General features: G+C 33.6%; 1 protein-coding gene across 1 annotated transcript in view; it reads left to right on the plus strand.

The window, feature by feature from the left end:
* Positions 1–5,027: 5,027 nt before the first annotated feature.
* Positions 5,028–20,551, plus strand: part of LOC148947351 (uncharacterized) — a 43,092-nt gene continuing 27,568 nt past the window's right edge. Inside the window, exons 1-2 of the mRNA XM_089095801.1 lie at positions 5,028–5,084; positions 8,646–8,823. Coding sequence (XP_088951927.1) covers position 5,084; positions 8,646–8,823 — 179 coding nt within the window. The 5' untranslated portion in view covers positions 5,028–5,083. The remainder of the gene's footprint in view (positions 5,085–8,645; positions 8,824–20,551) is intronic.

Consider the following 20,551-nt stretch of genomic DNA (forward strand, 5'->3'; position numbering starts at 1 on the left):
ATTTTAACCTTGTTTGTCTCTCACTTTTTTTAATTTTGTGATCGTTACAACCAAAAATCTCCATCTACATGTGGAGATACTTTTCACTAAAAACCGAATTCCAATTTTTTCCGAATATTTTTAAACTATATCTGCTTATGTAAGTTTCCAGTTCAAAACTAAAGGGCATTGTCTTCCAGGAATCTTTGATTTCCAATATAGAATGTGTGTGTGTTTTTGTGTTTTTATTTGTGTGCGTTTGTGTGTGTGTGTGTGTGTATGTGTATGTGTGTGTTTGTGTATGTGTGTGTGTGTGTGTGTGTGTTTTGGTTCAAAAAATAAACTATTTCCATAAAATCTAAACTAATAAAGGTTTTTGACCGTAAACTCTAGTTTTTTGTAAGAAAATTATGGAAAATACATTTCTTTGGCCTAAATGTGAAACTTTGGTTAGAAAAAAAATCCAGTTTTGATTTGAAAATAAACTGTTTCCATAAAATCTGAACTAATAAACGTTTTGATCGTAAACTCTAGTTTTTTGTTAGAAAATTATGGAAAATACATTTCTCTGGCCTAAATGTAAAACTTTGGTCAGAAAAAAAAATCCAGTTTTGATTTGAAAATAAACTGTTTCCGTAAAATCTGAACGAATAAAGGGTTTTGACCGTAAACTCTAGCTTTTTGTAAGAAACTTATGGAAAATACATTTCTCTGGCCCAAATGTGAAACTTTGGTTAGAAAAAAAAATCCAGTTTTGATTTGAAAATAAACTGTTTCCGTAAAATCTGAACTAATAAAGGTTTTTGACCGTAAACTCTAGTTTTTGTAAGAAAATTATGGAAAATACATTTTTCTGGCCCAAATGTGAAACTTTGGTTAGAAAAAAAAATCCAGTTCTGATTTGAAAATAAACTGTTTCCGTAAAATCTGAACTAATAAAGGTTTTTGACCGTAAACTCTAGTTTTTTGCAAGAAAATTATGGAAAATACATTTCTTTGGCCCAAATGTGTAACTTTGGTTAGAAAAAAAATCCAGTTTTGATTTGAAAATAAACTTTTTCCTCAAAATCTGAACTAATAAAGGTTTTGATCGTAAACTCTAGTTTTTTGTAAGAAAATTATGGAAAATATATTTCTCTGGCCGAAATGTGAAACTTTGGTTAGAAAAAAAATCCAGTTTTGATTTGAAAATAAACTGTTTCCGTAAAATCTGAACGAATAAAGGTTTTTGACCGTAAACTCTAGTTTTTTGTAAGAAAATTATGGAAAATACATTTATCTCGACCAAATGTGAAACTTTGGTTAGGAAAAAAAATCCAGTTTTTATTTGAAAATAAACTGTTTCCGTAAAATCTGAACTAATAAAGGTTTTTGACCGTAAACTCTAGTTTTTGTTAGAAAATTATGGAAAATACATTACTCTCGCCTAAATGTGAAACTTTGGTTAGAAAAAAAAAATCCAGTTTTGATTTGAAAATAAACTGTTCCCGTAAAATCTTAACTAATAAAGGTTTTTGACCGTAAAATCTAGTTTTTTGTAAGAAAATTATAGAAAATACATTTCTCTGGCCCAAATGTGAAACTTTGGTTAGAAAAAAAAATCCAGTTTTGATTCGAAAATAAAGTATTTCTGTAAAATCTGAACTAATAAAGGTTTTTGACCGTAAACTCTAGTTTTTTGTAAGAAAATTATGAAAAATACATTTCTCTGGCCCAAATGTGAAATTTTGGTTAGAAAAAAAATCCAGTATTGGTTCGAAAATAAACTATTTCCGTAAAATCAGAACTAATAAAGGTTTTCGACCATAAATTGTAGTTTTTGATCATAGTGTTCTCAATCTTTTTCGGATGTATGGAGCGAGTGGGACCTCACGCTTGAGGAGGAGCTTCTTTTGTGTAATACATGCATAGATGATAGTGATGAAGTAAAGGAAATCCACTATATGTCTGATGATAGTGATGAAGTAATGGAAATCCATTATACATCACTAGGATTATCATATACATCAGATGATATAGTGAGGAGGGGGCCTTCTGGAAGAATGTGTATTGAAGACGATGAGCGGTGTCTGCTCATCATCTTCCTATAAGAGTACGTGAAGATTTATTTCAAGAGATGCCCCCATTGAACAATATAATGGTAAATGATGAACCGGAGGTTGAGATTGAATGTATACCATCCCCTCTGGTAGATATAATGGTAGTGGAGGATGGTGACGATGACATTCAGATAATTGAACCTGACATTGTTCATTTAAAAAGCATTGTAAATATTGATATTTAAAAAGAATAAAGATTAGAAGTATGAATTATTTTTTGTTATCTTTGATAGAAAACTTGGCTGTGGACTGATAATACTCTATGGAGTGATTTAATCAAACTGAACTATTCATGCACAGAAGTGTCTGATGGTATCCTTACTCTATATATATCTGGTATGAGAAAATTAAAATAGTACAAACAAATTTATTGTATGATTACAATATAAAACTCATTATACATATCAATAATTAGATCTATCGTTAAATCATATATGAGAACTCTTCCACCACGGTTTTCTTTGTTTAAAATCCTTTCCGTAGAATGACCTCTTATGTTGTCTCTTAAATGGCCACTTTTTCTCTTCTCTTAGAACATATTCATCATGATATTCAGAGTTATATCTTGCTTTATACACATTTTTAATTGGGTTTTCAGTGCTGTCTTTTACACTATAGAGAAAGCCCTCTTTTCCCAGTCTCTTCTTTTCATCTTCTTTTTCTGTCTTATGAAACCTTCTTTTCTGTGAGTTTACTTGCAATCGATATAGATTTTCTTCCATTTCACATATGGTTTTACTTCTCATTTCCTCCAGATTCTTCTCATCTATCTCAGTCTCTATGCTGTCTAAACATGCAGTAGGTTCATAAGAATGTTCAAAATCATGAAAATATCCTTTACAAATAGAACAGTTGCAATAAAAGGATATTTCAATAAAAAATAAAAAGGATATAAATGTTCAATAAATATGCACTAAAAAGGATATAAAAGGATATATATATATATATATATATATATATATATATATATATATATATATATATATATATATATATATATATATATATATATATATATATATATATATATATATATATATATATATATACATATATACATATATATATATATATATATATATATATATATATATATATATATATATATATATATATATATATATATATATATATATATATATATATATATATATATATATATATTCAGTCCTGTTAAATTCAGTCCAGATTTTTATAGTTCAGTCCTGTTAAAGGGATTTGTCCAGTTTAGATATTCCCAAAATTCGTCTTTCACATTACTCTTATCAACTGATATGTATCGATAAGAATTTCCAAAGAAAATATTCTTTTAATCGACCAAATTTTTCCCTTCCCCTACAAAATGTACCAACCCAAATGCAAATAACCCTAACACAACAATTCTATCAGTAGCCGATATCGGAGTTTTGGCAGTGGAAAATTATGATATGATGCGAATACTGATGAGTTTTGAATCAGATCAGTAGAGAAAAAGCTATTTATCATTTTCGGGTATTATTTTGTTGTGAACACTTCTGCATGTCATCTAATTCAGGATAGTTTACAATTGAACTTTGCAAATAAACATATTTAGTGAAAAAATCCTTCGGCAAAATAAAAAGCCAAAATGAAAACTCTCCAGGCTTGGTTAGCATTTACAGGGGCTCCCTATTTTTATACTTTAATGATGTTCAAAAGGCCCTTTCCTCCTCCAAAATGCGATACATCTTGTTTATTTGCTTATAGAAATAGCTAAAAAATTGGCCTTTTCGTACCTAACTTTGTTTTTACCATATCTTGGTAGCATGGAAAAGTTTCCTGTAAAAAACAAAAAAGGAAATATTTGAAACATACCGATTTTACTGTTGTGTATGTAATACTCTAGCCTTTAGGGGCTAGAGAGGATGGAGGCCCTGATCTTATTATATTAAATTCTATTTGTCTTTGCGATGACTCATTTTTATTTCTGCTCGTTTTAGGCGTCAATGTTTTTAATCAGGGTAAAAATGAGCACAATCAAGAATGAAGTCTTAAATATTAATATTGGATAAGGTTTATATTAACACACTTATCAGATATACACACACAAAAAAACTACTAGCATCAAAATTTCTTCCTGAATCCAAATATGACACTCATTTCTATCGTAAATGATTTTCAAAATTACTTCTAAGCTTCTTTAAGTTTCTTCAATTTTCTTGTTTTTTTTTTTACAGAAACGTCATGACGGCGATTCGATTTGAAAAATACAATAATTTTGCTGAAAGCTCTGATTTGAATTAAAATATACTAAATCTTTTTGAGAGGTGATTTGATCTGAAAATACTAAATCAAAATTTAGTATTTTTCAAATCGAATTGCCACCATGACATTTCTGTAAAAACAAAAAAAAAAGAAAATGGAAGAAACTTAAAGAAGCTTAGAACTAATTTTAAAAATAATTTGCGACGGGAATGAGTGTCATATTGGATTCAGGATGAAATTCTGATGCTAGTTGTATGTTTTTGTTTTATCAATCTGATTAGTGTGTTAATATAAACCTTACGCTTAATATTTTTAATACTAGGTCCATTCCAGGCTTTGGAACAAATGTTCACTGTTCTTACAACTATCATACAAGATACACGCGCAGATAAAGGGAGGGGTTGTATTCTTGCCGATAATTAGCATCCCCATTAAAATATTGATATCTGCACTCTTTAATATTTCAACATTCGAATAGAAAAATTTATATCTTCACTCTTTGTTTCATAATTTCTGATGATATGGATAAAAAACTCATTTTGACATAGAACTTGAAAATAATGCTTACCAAATTAACGGAAAAGCTTAAACGAGACCCCATTTTTTTTTTCCTGTTCTTCATTCGTCACCAATTAGGAAGCCTAGTGGTTATAATTCTTGCGAAGTACGAGATGACCCACATAAATGTCCGACGACCTCCCCATAATTAATTAGTATTAGTCCATCATACGCTTTACCCGAGTTAAGTTGTCTAGTGAAAGTAACAAAACTTGAGAGATTAAAGTGAGTATATATACGCATTATGTATTTACATAATTATATATGAGTAAAAATATATATATATATATATATATATATATATATATATATATATATATATATATATATATATATATATATATATATATATATATATATATATATATATATATATATATATATATATATATATATATATATATATATATATATATATATATATATATATATATATATATATATATAGTATATATATATATATATATATATATATATATATATATATATATATATATATATATATATATATATATATATATATATATATATATACATATATATATATTTCCAGACAGTAAGCCTACATTATTTTCAAAAAAATATATTTATATTACAAATTATTTTCCAGCTTTAAGAAGAATCTGTTCGCCTGCGGCAACTCAAACGGTGTTATGTCATACAACATCAATTTTAGAGGAGAGCAAAAGCACTGAAAAAAATTATTCAAATTTGACTGTTTCAATCAAATCTAAAATACTTCAATAACTGAAACATTTTCAAAAACTCACTTACTTCCAAATAACCTAATAGTGTTCATAAATTAATCAATTTTATAATTTCTTATGTAGCGGGATAATTTTGAAGTAAACGATTTGTAAAATTAACTCATAAAACTATTACAATTAATATTAGTTATTTCATAATAAAATTAATAATAAATAGTTTCACACTTTTCAAATAGCTAAAATTATAAGAACTTAGGGCCAGTTGTTTGTATGAAAAAGGGAGATTTTAAGGTATACACTAGATGGCCACAAAACCATTTTGACATCAGAAGCTCAATTTCTCAATTATTTCTGTAGGGTGAGAAAAGAGGATATAATACGTTTAAAAAAAAATAACTTTTGAATGTCTTGAAAACCAAATAAAACAGGAGAAAAGCAATAAAGCTAATGAACTTACATAGTCTAAGGCTGTGGACTGAAAATCCTTTTTTTTTTCTTTTTTTTTAACGACGCCCAACACTTTTTGAAATGGTCAAGCCAAATTGTCCAATCGTTTCTATGACTCAATTACAACACAGCAAAATATCCCCACTTTCCTACGACCCCCATAGTCAAGGTAATTACTTTTCACAAAAAGTTGCAGTGACTAAGCTGTAATATGTTCAACTTGATTGGCTTGACACTATATTAAGCCATTATCTATTCTGTTCTATCTGTGCAGAATAACTCTATATTACTATTTTCATAGGATATCACATTACGTAAATAAGTTTCAATACCTAATTGTAGGTCTCAAACATACTTAAAATAATACCTCTTTATTATCAAATTAATTTGTACTTCGAATAAACTATATTTCAAAAGGATATGTATATTTCTGTATTATTGTTCGAAATAGAGGCCTTTGGGTACTAGGCCATTTAGGTATTTGGTTTTTCCACAAAGTGTCTCCAACACTTACATGTAAGTCCCAAATGTGGTTTATAAAGTTACCTTTTCAATTAAAGGGTTACTCAATTAAAAGGAATCTACGGTTCAAAACGATATTTGCAGGTATAGGATTGTATTTGATATACTGTACAATCAAATTGTAACACATGACATAATCGGAACTTTGCGTCACTTTGTCAAGAACATGGAACAGCCCACCATCAAAACACTTAAAAGTGATTATATCTTATCTTAATTAACTGATCTGAGGACCTGATCTCAATCAAAATGCTTTATATCTCCCTCCTTCCCTTCTTCTTCTTCTTCGAAATAGAGGCTTTTCGGTACTAGCCCATTTAGGTCTCTTCTACTTCCGCAAAAATGTTTAATTTATAGAATTTGAGAGAAAAACACGGGTATAATTTAAATAAAACAATAAAACAAAAAACAAAACTTTAAGTATAATAAAAGTACGAATATTTCGACTCCACGTCCGGGAGACCTTATCAACGGAAAAATTAGATGCACTGGGTGTGAGTTTGAGTATGAGTGTTTGAGTGAGTGTGAGTGAGTGACTTTAAGTGTAAGTGTGAGTGAGAGAGTAAGTGAGTGTGAGCGTCAGTGAGTATGATTCTGTCTGAGTCTGAGCCCTCCTGTGAGTGTGAAAGTTTATATGATCACCCCTCCATAAGAAATATAATATGCCCCCAGGGCATACCTTAAAATATGTACCCCCATGCTCAGGAGGGTGACAACCCCGGAGTTATTGTTATAGGATATTTGGACTATTTTGAACAAAATGGCAATCTCAAAATTTGTATCGAATACATTTGGGGAAGATAGGGGGGGGGGTTAGTTGACACCTGATCACTTTTGACTCTTAAAAAGGGAATTTGAACTTTCAATTTCCAATTAAATGGAATTCTTATAAAGTTATGCGTCCAAACCTTTCATAAAAACCTTATATACCCCCAAGGAATAGCTTATAACACCTACCTCTGGGTTCTGGGGGGGGGGTTGACCCCGAAGTTATTGTTCTCTGATCTTTGGACTGTTTTGAACAAAATGGCTATTTCATAATTTCGATTGGATGCATTTGGGGAAAAGAGTTTGAGGGGGGGGATAGTTGACCTCGGATTACTTTTGACTCTTGAAAAGGGCACTAGACCTTCCAATTTTCAATCAAATGAGCCTCCTACAAAGTTTATACGACCACCCCTTTCACAAAAACCCAATATGCCCCCGGGGCATAACATACAATACTTGCCACCGGGCTCGGGGGGTTGTGTCGAATTTGCAGTTATTGTCATCTGATCTTTGGATTATTTTGAACAAAAACAACTTTCCCAAAATTTTGATCAGATGTATTTGGCAAAAAGAGATCTTGGCGGAGGGGGGGGGGCTAGTTGCCCTCGAATAACTTTTGACTCTTGAAAAGAGCACTAGAACTTCCGATTTCCAGTCCAACTATCCCCACTGAAGCTTTTGTGACTACCCCTTCCATGTGTAGTGCCCCTGGGAAAAAATAAATAAATAACAAATAATAATAATAAAACATTAAAGTCTTATGGCCTTAACTATAGGCAACGCCACAGCGTTACCTCTGATAAAGACCCTTGGTGCTTAGGCTACCCTTGTTCCGCAACGAGGAGGTAACTGGAGGCATTAGCTGAAAAAAAAACATAACCGAGCGGCAAGTGTGATTGATGGGAAAACTATGACTGCATTTATGAAGTTAGAATAAAAAGCTGCAACACCAAACCGATAACAGGTATGACAGCAATAACAGAACCAAATATAACCAGAAGCCTGAAAGGTAGAGGCAGGTCTCCAACCATTGTAGAAAAACTTAAGCGATTAGCCCCCCCCCTCCCTTTTTTCTGTTCCTATAGAGTTTATACAGAGCTATCTTCTCAGTCCAGATTATGTTCCCAAAAGAGGTAAAATTATACTTGATCCCAACGTAAAAAATTTCCCTTTCTTTCGACATATCTTAGAAAAAATCCCATAGGCCATAAAACCTCTCTCCGCCTCCAAATGGCTGAATTATCTGCATAATATATTCATCTGTTAGTTTTTAGAGGGTACTCTTGTCTAACGATCCACTTGATCAAAAGCCAGAAACTATCAATTTCATTTAATGTTACAGTGGCAGCAAGTCCGGTTTTAGCCCGAGCAAAATGGACGATTCTTAACCAGTTCACACTCCCTCTTGTAACACAAGGATCAGGAAAACTCTCGGTCCGTGGATTACTTCTAGTTAACATACCAGTCACGTTGTTTCTGGATACCCTATTCGAAGAAGAAGGATTTCCTATCCAAAAAAGGTATTACCATTATTTTTCCCTTTTCGAAGGATGTGCTTAGTGGGAGAAAAGGATAATGTCCCATAGAAAGTTCATAGTCCCCAAGCGAATTTTAAAATATCTGATTTAAAGAGAAGGATTTCTCAAGAAAAGGTTTCATACTCTTTTTTTTGCTTTTCATAAATGAACCAAGTGGGGAGATCATAGGCAGCGCAATCGCTCTGCCTAAGTAAAGAACGAAGTTGGCACAATGTATTATTTATTTATTTATTTTTCCCTTAGACCAAGGCACTTCGTATCGAAGGAGTTGTCGTAGAAACTTCGAAAAAAGCCCATTCGATTGGAAATTGGAGTGGCTTGTGCCCTTTTTAATAGTCGAAAGTTATTGGAAGGCAACTAACACCCCTTCCACGCCCACCTTTTCCCCAAACACATACAATCAAAATTTTTAGATCAGCGTAATTGATTTCCACATAAAAATTATATTTTTAAGGAAAACACTCCCCCAGAGCACTCAGGGCAAGGGTTGTAAGTTATGCCCTGGGTGCATATAAGGTTTTTATAGAAAATGTTTATGTAGAAACTTCAAAAAAGGTTCATTCGATTGGAAATTCAAAGGGCTAGTGCCCTTTTTCACAGTCGAAAGTGCTTGGAGGGCAATTAACGCCCCTCTCACGCCCACCTTTTCCCCAAACACACCCAATCAAAATTTTGAGAAAGCCATTTTGATCAACGTAGTTGAAAGTTTTAGAAATTAGATCTTTGAGGATAACCACCCCCCCCCCCGAAAATTCAGGGCAAGGGTTGTAAGTTATGCCCTGTGGGTATATAAGGTTTTTAGTGAATGTGTTGTCGTAGAAAATTCAAAATGGGCTCATTTAATTGGAAATTGAAATGGCTAGTGCCCTTATTAATAGTCGAAAGTGATTGGAAGGCAACTAACACCCTTTCCACGCCCACCAATTATCCAAACACATCCAATCAATCTTTTAAGATAGCCATTTTGTTCAAAGTAGTTGAAATGTTTGGAAATTATATCTTTGAGGATGACACTCCCCTCACAGCCCTCAGGGTAAGGGTTGTAAGTTATGCTCTGGGGTTATATAAAGTTTTTATTGAAAACTCTGTCGTAGAAACTTGAAAAAAGGCTCATTTGATTAGAAATTCAAAAGGCTGAGCCCTTTTAAATAGATCGAAAGTGATTGGAGGGCAACTAACCCCCCTCTCGCGTCCACCATTTCCCCAAACACATCCAATCAAGATTTTGAGATAGCCATTTTGTTCAACGGAGATAAAAGTTTTATAAATTAGGTTTTTGAGGATGATAACCCCCTCAGAGCCCTCGGGGCAAGGGTTGTAAGATATGCCCTGGGGGCATATACGGTTTTATAGATAGTGATGTTGTAGAAACTTCAAAAAGGGCTCATTCGATTGGAAATTAGAAGGGCTTGTGCCCTTGTTAATAGCCGAAAGGGATTGGAGGATAACTAACACCCCTCTCACACCAACCATTTCCCCAAACACATCCAATCAAAATTTTAGAGATAGCAATTTTATTCGACGTAGTTAAAATGTCCGGAAATTATATTTTTGAGGATGACACTCCCCCCAAAACCCTCACGGCAAGGGTTGTAAGTTATGCCCTGGGGGCATATAAGTATTTTCTTATAGAAAGTATTGTCGTAGAAAATTCAAAAAGAAATCGTTTGATTGGAAACTGAAACGGCTAGTGGCCTTTTTAATAGTCGAAAGTGATTGGAGGGCAACTAACCCCCTCTCACACCCACCATTTCCCCAAACACATACAATCAAAATTTTGAGATAGCCATTTTGTTCAACGGAGTTGAAAGTTCAGGAAATTAGGTCTTTGAGGATGATAACCCCACAGCCCTCAGGGCAAGGTTTGTAAGTTATGCCCAGGGGGCATATAAAGTTTTAATAGAAAGCGTTGTCGTAGAAACTTCAATAAGGGCTCATTTGATTGGAAATTGAAATGGCTAGTGCCCTTTTAAATAGTCGACAGCCATTGGAAGGCAAATAACACCCCTTTCACGCCCACCATTCATCCAAACACATCCAACAAAATTTTGATATAGCCATTTTGTTCAAAGTAGTTGAAAGGTCTAGAAGTAAAATTTTTGAGGATGACACTCCCCCCACAGCCCTCACGGTAAGGGTTGTAATTTAAGCCCTGGGGGCATATAAGGTTTTCATAGAAAGCTCAGTCGTAGAATCGTAGAAACTTGAAAAAGGCCTCATTCGATTGGAAATTCAAAGGGCTAGTGCCCTTTTTAATAGTCGAAAGTGATTTGAGGGCAACTAAACCCTCTCTCACGCCTACCTTTTCCCCAAACACATCCAATCAAAATTTTTAGATAGTTATTTTGTTCAAGGTAGTTAAAGTTTTAGAAATTATATCTTTGAGGATTATAACCCCCTCAGAGCACTCGGAGCAGGGGTTGTAAGTTATGCCCTTGAGGCATATATGGTTTTTATAGATAGTGATGTTGTAGAAACTTCAAAAAGGGCTAATTCGACTGGAAATTAGAAGGGCTTGTGCCCATTTTAATAGTTGAAAGTGATAGGAGGGCAACTAACCCCCCCTCTCACGCCCACCCTTTCCCCAAACACATCCAATCAAAATTTTGAGATAGCAATTTTCTTCAACGTAGTTGAAATTTCAGGAATTTAGGTCTTTGAGGATGGCCATCCCCCCCCCACCCTCAGGGCAAGGGTTGTAAGTTATGCCCTGGGGGCATATAAGATTTTATTGAAAGCGTTGTCGGTGAAACTTACAAAAGGGCTCATTTGATTGGAAATTAAAAAAGTTAATGCCTTGTTTAATAGTTGAAACTGATTGGAGATCAGCTAATGCCCTTTCACGCCCACCATTTCCTCAAACACATCCAAGCAAAATTTTGAGATAGCTGTTTTATTTAACGTAGTTTAAAGTTCTGGAAATTAGGTCTTAGAGGATGACATTCCCCTCACAGTCCTCAGGGCAAGAGTTGTAATTTATGCCCTGGGGGTATATGTGTTTATAGAAAGCTTTGTCGCAGAAACTCAAAAAGGGCTCATTCGATTGGAAATTGAAAGGGCTAGTTTTCTTTTTAATAGTCGAAAGTGATTGGAAGGCTTGACATTTTTATAGTAAAGATCGATGTGGGTACAATGTGTTTTTTTTTAGACCAGGGAACTTCGTATCGAAGGTGTTGTCGTAAAAACCTCGAAAAGAGCTCGTTCGATTGAAAATAGAAAGGGATAATGCCGTCTTTTATAGGCAAAAGTGATTGGAGGGCAACTAGTCCCCTTCCCACGCCCAAACATCCATTTACCCATTATGTTTAAAAACTAAATTCTGCCTTAAGATTGAATCAAAATGCACTGTGTTAATGCTACTTCCCAATAAGACATCTCAGCAGTATCCCAAGAACGACTGAGGGTATTATGTTCAAACTTTCAGGGCTACTTCTGCTCTTAAAATTTAATCAAATCAAAATAACGTGAGTGTATGCAAGCTATCAAAGAAAGTAAACAGATTTTTTTTCGAATGATATCAAGTTTTCTATTTCAGGTCAACTAGAGGAGGTATGAAAGTAAATTAAACATTACTATTTGTGTCAAGATTTTTAAAAGTGTGTATGTTGTCAAAAATTGCTGAAAATTTTTTTCCAGCATACAAATAGCAGGCCAAACTATAAAGTCTTATAAAAAAGAAAATATTTAAAGCATAATTTTCTTTTTCCCTGAAAAGACTATGTCAATATCAAAGGAACAGAAATTAACTAAAAAAAACTTTTTCCACAAATAAGTTTTTCAAAGAAAAGTAAAGAACTCCATTAAACTAAAAATGATCAAAAATCAAATCAAACAATCTACCAAGCTTGAAACTACCACAAATCAGCATCAATATACAAATGAAACCCAAAACGAACAGAAACTACAATAAATAGCCGAGTCAAAATCAAAACGAGCAGAAATTAACATAAGTTGGGCGCAAAACCCCTATGCCTTCCCAAGGAGATCACATTAAAGAGATCACAAAACCGTGCAGTTAAGGCCACATATTGCCTTCCCAGGCTATAACCCTCAACAGACCTATACAGAGACACTGGAACAATAGATATAACAGAGATAATCGACGTTAGTAATCTGCGTTTAGCAAACTCGGCAATATCGAATAGGATTCCTCAAGGTCTTTCCAGGTACTTCGAACTTTGTAGCACAGATCATCGAGGAAGAGCTCTCCGCTGCCACTAGTACAATTTTAAACTACCGACAAGAAGGCTTACAAGTTCTCAACACTCTCAAGTTTATAGAAGTATTTCTGTATGGAACTGGGTTAATTAATCTATTAAATCCATAAAATCATTTGCTACATTCCAAAAACGATACCTCTCTTACACAGTTTTGAATACTGCATGAGTTAACGTTTCAATTTTTAGTTTCTATCTCATCCTCTCGCTCTCCTTCTTTGACTCCACCTCGTCTCAATTCTTTCCTTTCTAATTCTTTATCCCTCTCTTATGTTATCAGCTCTTCTCTTTTCATTTCATAGTGTGATATAAATTTGTTTACCAATATCTGTGTGACTCGTACAAGCATTGCTTTGAGTCGAAATGTTCATGTGAATTGTTTCGTTTGTTCATTTATTTAAAAATAAAAGGTTGATTGATTTATTGATTGATTGATTGAAGGCCAGAACAAAATTTGCACTTTACTGAAAAGATACGAATGAATGTGCATTGTCAGTTTAATATAGATATACTGATGTTTAGTAATCAAAATGTTAGTATTATTTGATTTATTAAAGTTATAAAAGTAAAAACATTTATATTTTTTTCAGTAAAGTACAAATTTTGTTCTGGGCTTGGGAAGGCATAGAGGCTTTGTGCCAAACTTATGTTAATTTCTGCTCGTTCTGAGTTTGACTTGGTTATTTATTGTAATTTCTGTTCGTTTTGGGTTTAATTTTTTTATCGATGCTGATTTGTGGCAGTTTTACGCTTGGTAGATTATTTGATTTTATTTTTTGCTCATTTTTGGCTTAATGGAGCTCTTTAATTTTCTTTGAAAAACTTATTTAGTTGAGAAAATTTTCTATTTTAATTTTTGCTCGATTTGTATTGAAACTGCACTTTCAGGGAAACAGAAAGTAACACTTTAAATTTATTTATTTTTTAATACTTTATAGTTTGGCCTGCTATTTATATGCTAGAGAAAAAATTTCATCCATTTTTAAAAGCATATACCCTTTTATAAATCTGGTAACAAATAGAACTGTTTAATTTAGTTTCATACCTCCTCTAGTTGACCTGAAATGGAAAACTTGATACCATTCGCAAAAAATCTGTTTACTTTCTTTGAAAGCTTAGATACACTTACACTATTTTGATTTTGTTAAATTTTAAGAGCAGAAGTAGCCCCAAAAGTTTGAACATAATACCCTCAGTTGTTCTTGGGATACTGCTGAGATGCCTTATTGGGAATTAGCATTATCACAGTGCATTTTGATTTAATCTTAAGACAACATTTAGTTTTTTAACATAATGGGCAAATGGGAGGATGGGCGTGGGAAAGTGGGAGTGGAAGGGTGATTAGTTGCCCTCCAATCACTTTTGGCTATTAAAAAGGCATCAGCACTTTCTATTTTTAATCGAATGAGCCCTTTTCGAAGTTCCCACGACAACTCCTTCGATACGTAGTGCACTGGTCTAAACAACAACAACAACAAAAATATCACTAATCATTTTCGACTATTAAAAAGGGTACTAGCCCTTTGAATTTCAAATAGAATGAGCCCTTTTTCAAATTTCTACGACAAAGATTTCAATAAAAACCTTATATGCCCCCAGGGCATAACTTATAGTCCTTGCGCTGAGGGTTGTGGGGGAGTGTCCTCAAAAATATGTTTTCTATCTGGATATCAACTAAGTTAAAAAAAATGGCTATCTCAAAATTTTTATTGGATGTGTTTGGGGGAATGATGGGCGGGGGGCTAGTTGCCCTCCAATCACTTTCGACTATTAAAAAGGGCACTAGCCCTTTGAATTTCTAATCGAATGAGCTTTTTTGAAGTTTCTACGACAACACCTTCTATAAAAACCTTATATGTCCCCAGGAAATAACTTAAAACCCTTGCCCTGGGGGTTCTGGGGGAGTGTCATCCTCAAAAACATATTTTCTATCTGGAAATCAAATACGCTGAACATAATGGATATCTCAAAATTTTGATTGGATGTGTTTGGGGATATGATGGGCGTTGGGGGGGGGGCTAGTTGCCCTCCAATCCCTTTCGACTATTAAAAAGGGCACGAACTCTTTGAATTTCCAATCGAATGAGCATTTTTTGAAGTTTCAACGACAACGCCTTCTATAAAGATCTCATATGCCCCCAGGGCATAACTTAAAACCCTTGCCCTGAGGGTTTTAGGGGAGTGTCTTCCTCAAAACATATTTTCTATCTGGAAATCAACTACACTGAACAAAATGGGTATCTCAAAATTGTGATTGGATGTTTTTGGGGGAATGATGGGCGTGGGGGGGGGCTAGTTGCATTACAATCACTTTCGACTATTAAAAAGGGTACTAGCCCTTTGAATTTCCAATCGAATGAGCCTTTTTTGAACTTTCTACGACAACGCCTTCTATAAAAACCTTATATGCCCCCAGGGCATAGCTTAAAACCCGTGCCCTGAGGGTTGTGGGGGAGTGTCCTCCTCAAAAACATATTTTCTATCTGGAAATCAACCATGCTGAACAAAATGGCTATCTCAAAATTTTGATTGGATGTGTTTGATTGGATGATGGGCGTGGGGGGGGCTAGTTGCTCTCCAATCACTTTTGACTATTAAAAAGGGCACTAGCCACTCCAATTTCCAATCGAATGAGCCTTTTTCGAAGTTTCTACGAGAACTTCTTCGATACGAAGTGCCCGGGTATGGAGAACAAAAAAAACACATTGTGCCCACATCGTTCTTTGCTTAGGCAGCGCTAGCGCGCTGCCTATGATATAAAAAAGGCATTTGATACGCTACACCACGAAATTTTGCTGGAGAAAATTAATAACACGGGTATTAGAGGTAAAGGTCTAGATCTAATAAAATCTTACCTACATGGTCGAAAAATTCAGGTAGAAATATATGGACACCTGTCAAGCCATATTGCTATTGATGATATTGGAGTCCCCCAGGGATCAATATTAGGACCATTACTATTTTTGATTTATATAAATGACCTTCTGAGGTGTTTGCCCCAAGATAGTAGCTTAGCAGTAATTTTTGCAGATAATACGGCGGTGATAGTAAAAACTAAAACCCCATCTTTGTTGGTTGAGAAAATGGTGATAGTAACGAACTATTTGAATGAATGGTTTGCATGTAACTACCGAGCTCCAAATTTGTCTAAAACTGAATTCATGATTTTTGGGCGGTCACAGTGAACAGTAAATAAAATTACCACAGAAGGGTTAATTGTAAATCAAAGTTGGATAAAAATAGTAAAATCATTTCGTTACCTTGAGATTATTCGCGATGAGCTTTTATCCTTCCGTAAACATTCTGATTATTTCAGTTTGAAACTTGCCCATAACTTAGGTTGTCTTCATAGATTGAAACATGTCTTTCCTTTTTCCATCCTTAAAGTTTTATACCATTCTCTAATTGAATCATATCTAAATTTTTGCCCTGTAAATCTATCTCAACACATTTACGGTCCATCTGCAACCTCTTCAAATAATTCAAAATAAGGCAATTAGAATTCTGGGTACTTTTGTTCATCGCCCAATGAGTCTTCAAAATCTCTCTGAAACCCAAACTTTATATGTTTTTCTCAATATATTTAATCTTAAACAACTGAAAGATCTGCATACAGCAATGTGCTATTATGATATTCAATCTTCAACAAATAGCTTCCAGGATTTGGGTATAATTGAGATTCCCATTTCTCCTCCCACCCCGTCTGCCCCAAGAAGTATCGCCTTCCTCCAATTAAATCAGAAAGAGCTACATTCTCAATCAGATACCAGATTCCTCATATTGTAAATAAACTTAATTTAGTAGAAATGTTCCCAAGTTTCAAGAACAGATCTTCTTTGTAAAAACATATTTCAAAAATGGTTCTTTGTCTGGATGTTGGGATTGATGAATAATTGATATTAGTATGAATTGTGTTGTGGTGTTCTCGCGCTGGGGTGGCCTCCTCTGTTATCTCCTACCTTGTATGTTTTTTTGTTGTTTTTTGTATGTCCTGTATTTGTTAATTCGGCATTTTCTTATATTTGTTTATGGCCCATACATCGAGCCCTGCTCTCAGTCTACCAGTTTAGAAATTTATTTGTTATGTTTTTTTGTCAATAAAAGATTTTGTCTTGTCTTGTCTTGGGAAGGCATATGGGTTTTGAGCCCTACTCATATTAATTTATGCTCGTTTTGAGTTAGACTCGGTTATTTATTGTAATTTCTGTTCGTTTTGGGTTTCATTTATTCATCGATGCTGATTTATGGTAGTTTCACGCTTGGTAGATGATTTTATTTTATTTTTGCTCGTTTTTGGTTTAAGGGAGTTCTTTACTTTTCTTTGAAAAACTTATTTTGTGGAAAAGGTTTTTTTAATTAATAAGGAGTAATACCCAATAGAAAACTCATTGTTCCTTGTAATATCCTAAAAAAAACGAGAATAAAAGTAGGAATGATCTAATATCTCCTGACCCCACACCATATATGGGCATAGAATACTGACGGGCTATAATTTATTCAAGGATTATCGATCGAGTCTAATGAAGTCAAGGTCAATTGATTTGCTGTTGTTTGTCCAGGTGTATTGTCTCCGGGGCGAAGTTTGCACATGCGCATTGACGGGGGAGAGATGTATTGATCTGGGACTCGAGGGGGAATTGGATTTCCGAGAACTTGATTGCGTAACCGAGGGGGAAAAGTGGATTTCCGAGAAATTGATTGCGTAACCGAGGGGGAAGTGGATATCCGAGAAATTGATTGCGTAATCGACTAGGACAAGTTTTTATTAGTGTGTGAATAGAATTCACTCAGATTAGAGTTGGCAGTTTGATAACATGAGTTAACAAGTTGAGTTAGAAATATCCTTTTATTGCAACTGTTCTATTTGTAAAGGACATTTTCATGATTTTGAACATTCGCATGAGCCTACTGCATGCTTAGACAGCATAGATGCAGAGATAGATGAGAAGAATCTAGAGGAAATGAGAAGAAAAATCATACGTGATACGGAGAGAAATTTATATCGTTTGCAAGTAAACTCACATAAAACAAGGCTCGATATGGCAGAAAAGGAAGATCAAAAGAAGAGACCAGGAAAAGAGGGCTTTCTCTATAGAGATATCTCAAAATATAGTGTAAAAGACAGCAGTGAAAACCCAAAGAAAAATGTGTATAAAGCAAGATATAACACTGAATATTATAATGAATATGTTTTAAGAGAAGAGAAAAAGTGGACATTTAAGAGACAGCATAAGAGGTCATTCTATGGAACGGATTTTAAACAAAAAAAACCATGGTGGAAGAGTTCTCTTTTATCATCTAACGATAAATATAATTATCGATATATATAATGAGTTTTATATTGTAATCATACAATAAATTTGTACTATTTTAATTTTCTCATACTAGATATGCATAGAGTAAGGATACCAGCAGATACTTCTGTACATGAATAGTTCAGTTTGATTAGATCACTTAATAGAGTACATTCAGTCCACAGTCAAGTTTTCTATCAAAGATAATAAAAAAACATTCTTCTAATCTTTACTCATCTGAAAAATCAATATTTATAATGCTTTTCAAATATATAATGTCCGGTTCTATTATCTCTACATCACTATCTTCTTCTATTATCGCTATACCACATAGAGGGGGTGGGATAAATTCAATCCCGTCTTCATCGTCTATTGTTATATCAATCAATGGAGGGCATCTCTGTTATCGCTATATCACATAGAGGGGGTGGGATACATTCAATCCCGTCTTCATCGTCTATCGTTATATCAATCAATGGGGGGGCATCTCATGGAACAAATCGCCGCGTACTCTTATAGTTGGTAAACTTGGACCCAACCGCTCATCATTTTCAATGTAAAGTCTGCCTGAAGGTCCCCGCCTCACTAAATCCTCCGATGTATATGACAGACCTAATGACGTGTAACGAACTTCCATTACATCGTCACTAGCATCAGTGGTTATAGTACAAAGAAGAACCTCAACCTCAACTGTGAGTTTCCACCCAATTCATACATTCTAAAAAGATTGAGAACAGTTTTAAGTTCACCAAGACATAAAGAAATTTAAAATTCTGTTCCAAATTTTTCCGTAGTAGATAGAAAAAGCTATACCATAGTTGTGAATATTTTCCCGGAAGATAAAAAGTTCCACTTCAATTTTAAATTTTCTCTATGAAAAAGAAATAAGTTATTGTTCAATTCTATTTTTCCAAATAATATAAAAATTTTCCACTTCAATTCTAATCTTTCTCAAAGAGATGAAAAAAATTATAATAATGATCCAAATTTTTCATAGAAGATAGAAAAGTTCAACTTCACTTCTGAATTTTACCAAAGAACACAATTCAATTCTAATTTCTCCAGAGAAAATGCAAATCTTCCACTCCAGTTTTGACTTCACCAAGACATAGAGAAATTTAAAGTTCTGTTCCAAATTTTTCCGTAGTAGATAGAAAAAGCTATACCATAGTTGTGAATATTTTCCCGGAAGATAAAAAGTTCCACTTTAATTCTAAATTTTCTCTATGAAAAAGAAATAAGTTATTGTTCAATTCTATTTTTCCAAATAATATAAAAATTTTCCACTTTAATTCTGATCTTTCTCAAAGAGATGAAAAAATTTAAAATAATGATCCAAATTTTTCATAGAAGATAGAAAAGTTCAACTTCACTTCTGAATTTTACCAAAGAACACAATTCAATTCTAATTTCTCCAGAGAAAATGCAAATCTTCCACTCCAGTTTTGACTTCACCAAGACATAGAAAAATTTAAAGTTCTGTTCCAAATTTTTCCGTAGTAGATAGAAAAAGCTATACCATAGTTGTGAATATTTTCCTGGAAGATAAAAAGTTCAATTCTATTTTTCCCAAAATAATATAAAAATTTTCCACTCCAATTCAGATCTTTCTCAAAGAGATGAAAAAATTTAAAATAATGTTCCAAATTTTTGATAGAAGATAGAAAAGTTCAAATTCTCTTCTTAATTTAAACCAAATTGAAAGTCATGAAGAAAATTTTTAGATTTTTGGAAAGTAAGGAGACGAGAATGCATAGCCTTTTCAAATATTTCACTAAGTACTAATAAAACTGTAAGTGATTGAAAATTGGCTGGATCATTTCCTGTGCCTTAGAAATATTTAAAAAAGCTTCTAAAGTAGAATTTTAGAAAATTTGAGTTTGGGGGAAAGGGGGATTTCAAACACATCTTCCCATAACATAAATTGTCCTAGCGCTTTAGAAATATTTTAAAAGTTTCTAAAGTAGAATTTTGTAAAATGTGAGTTTGGGGGGAAGGGGGATTTCAAAAACCTCTTCCAATGACATAACTTGTCCTCTAAAGACGATTCTGATGTTTGTAGAGCTCTATCTATTAGTGGTATAGAAATATTTTAAAAGCTTCTAAAGTAGAATTTTGGAAAATTTTGACTTTGGGGGGAAGGGAGATTTCAAAAACATCTTCCCATGACATAATCTGTCCTCTAAAGTTGATTCTGAT

Source organism: Artemia sp. Qi Xiang Cuo, chromosome 10, assembly GCF_049724085.1.
Source record: "Artemia sp. Qi Xiang Cuo chromosome 10, ASM4972408v1, whole genome shotgun sequence".
NCBI classification, from domain to species: Eukaryota; Metazoa; Arthropoda; class Branchiopoda; order Anostraca; family Artemiidae; genus Artemia; species Artemia sp. Qi Xiang Cuo.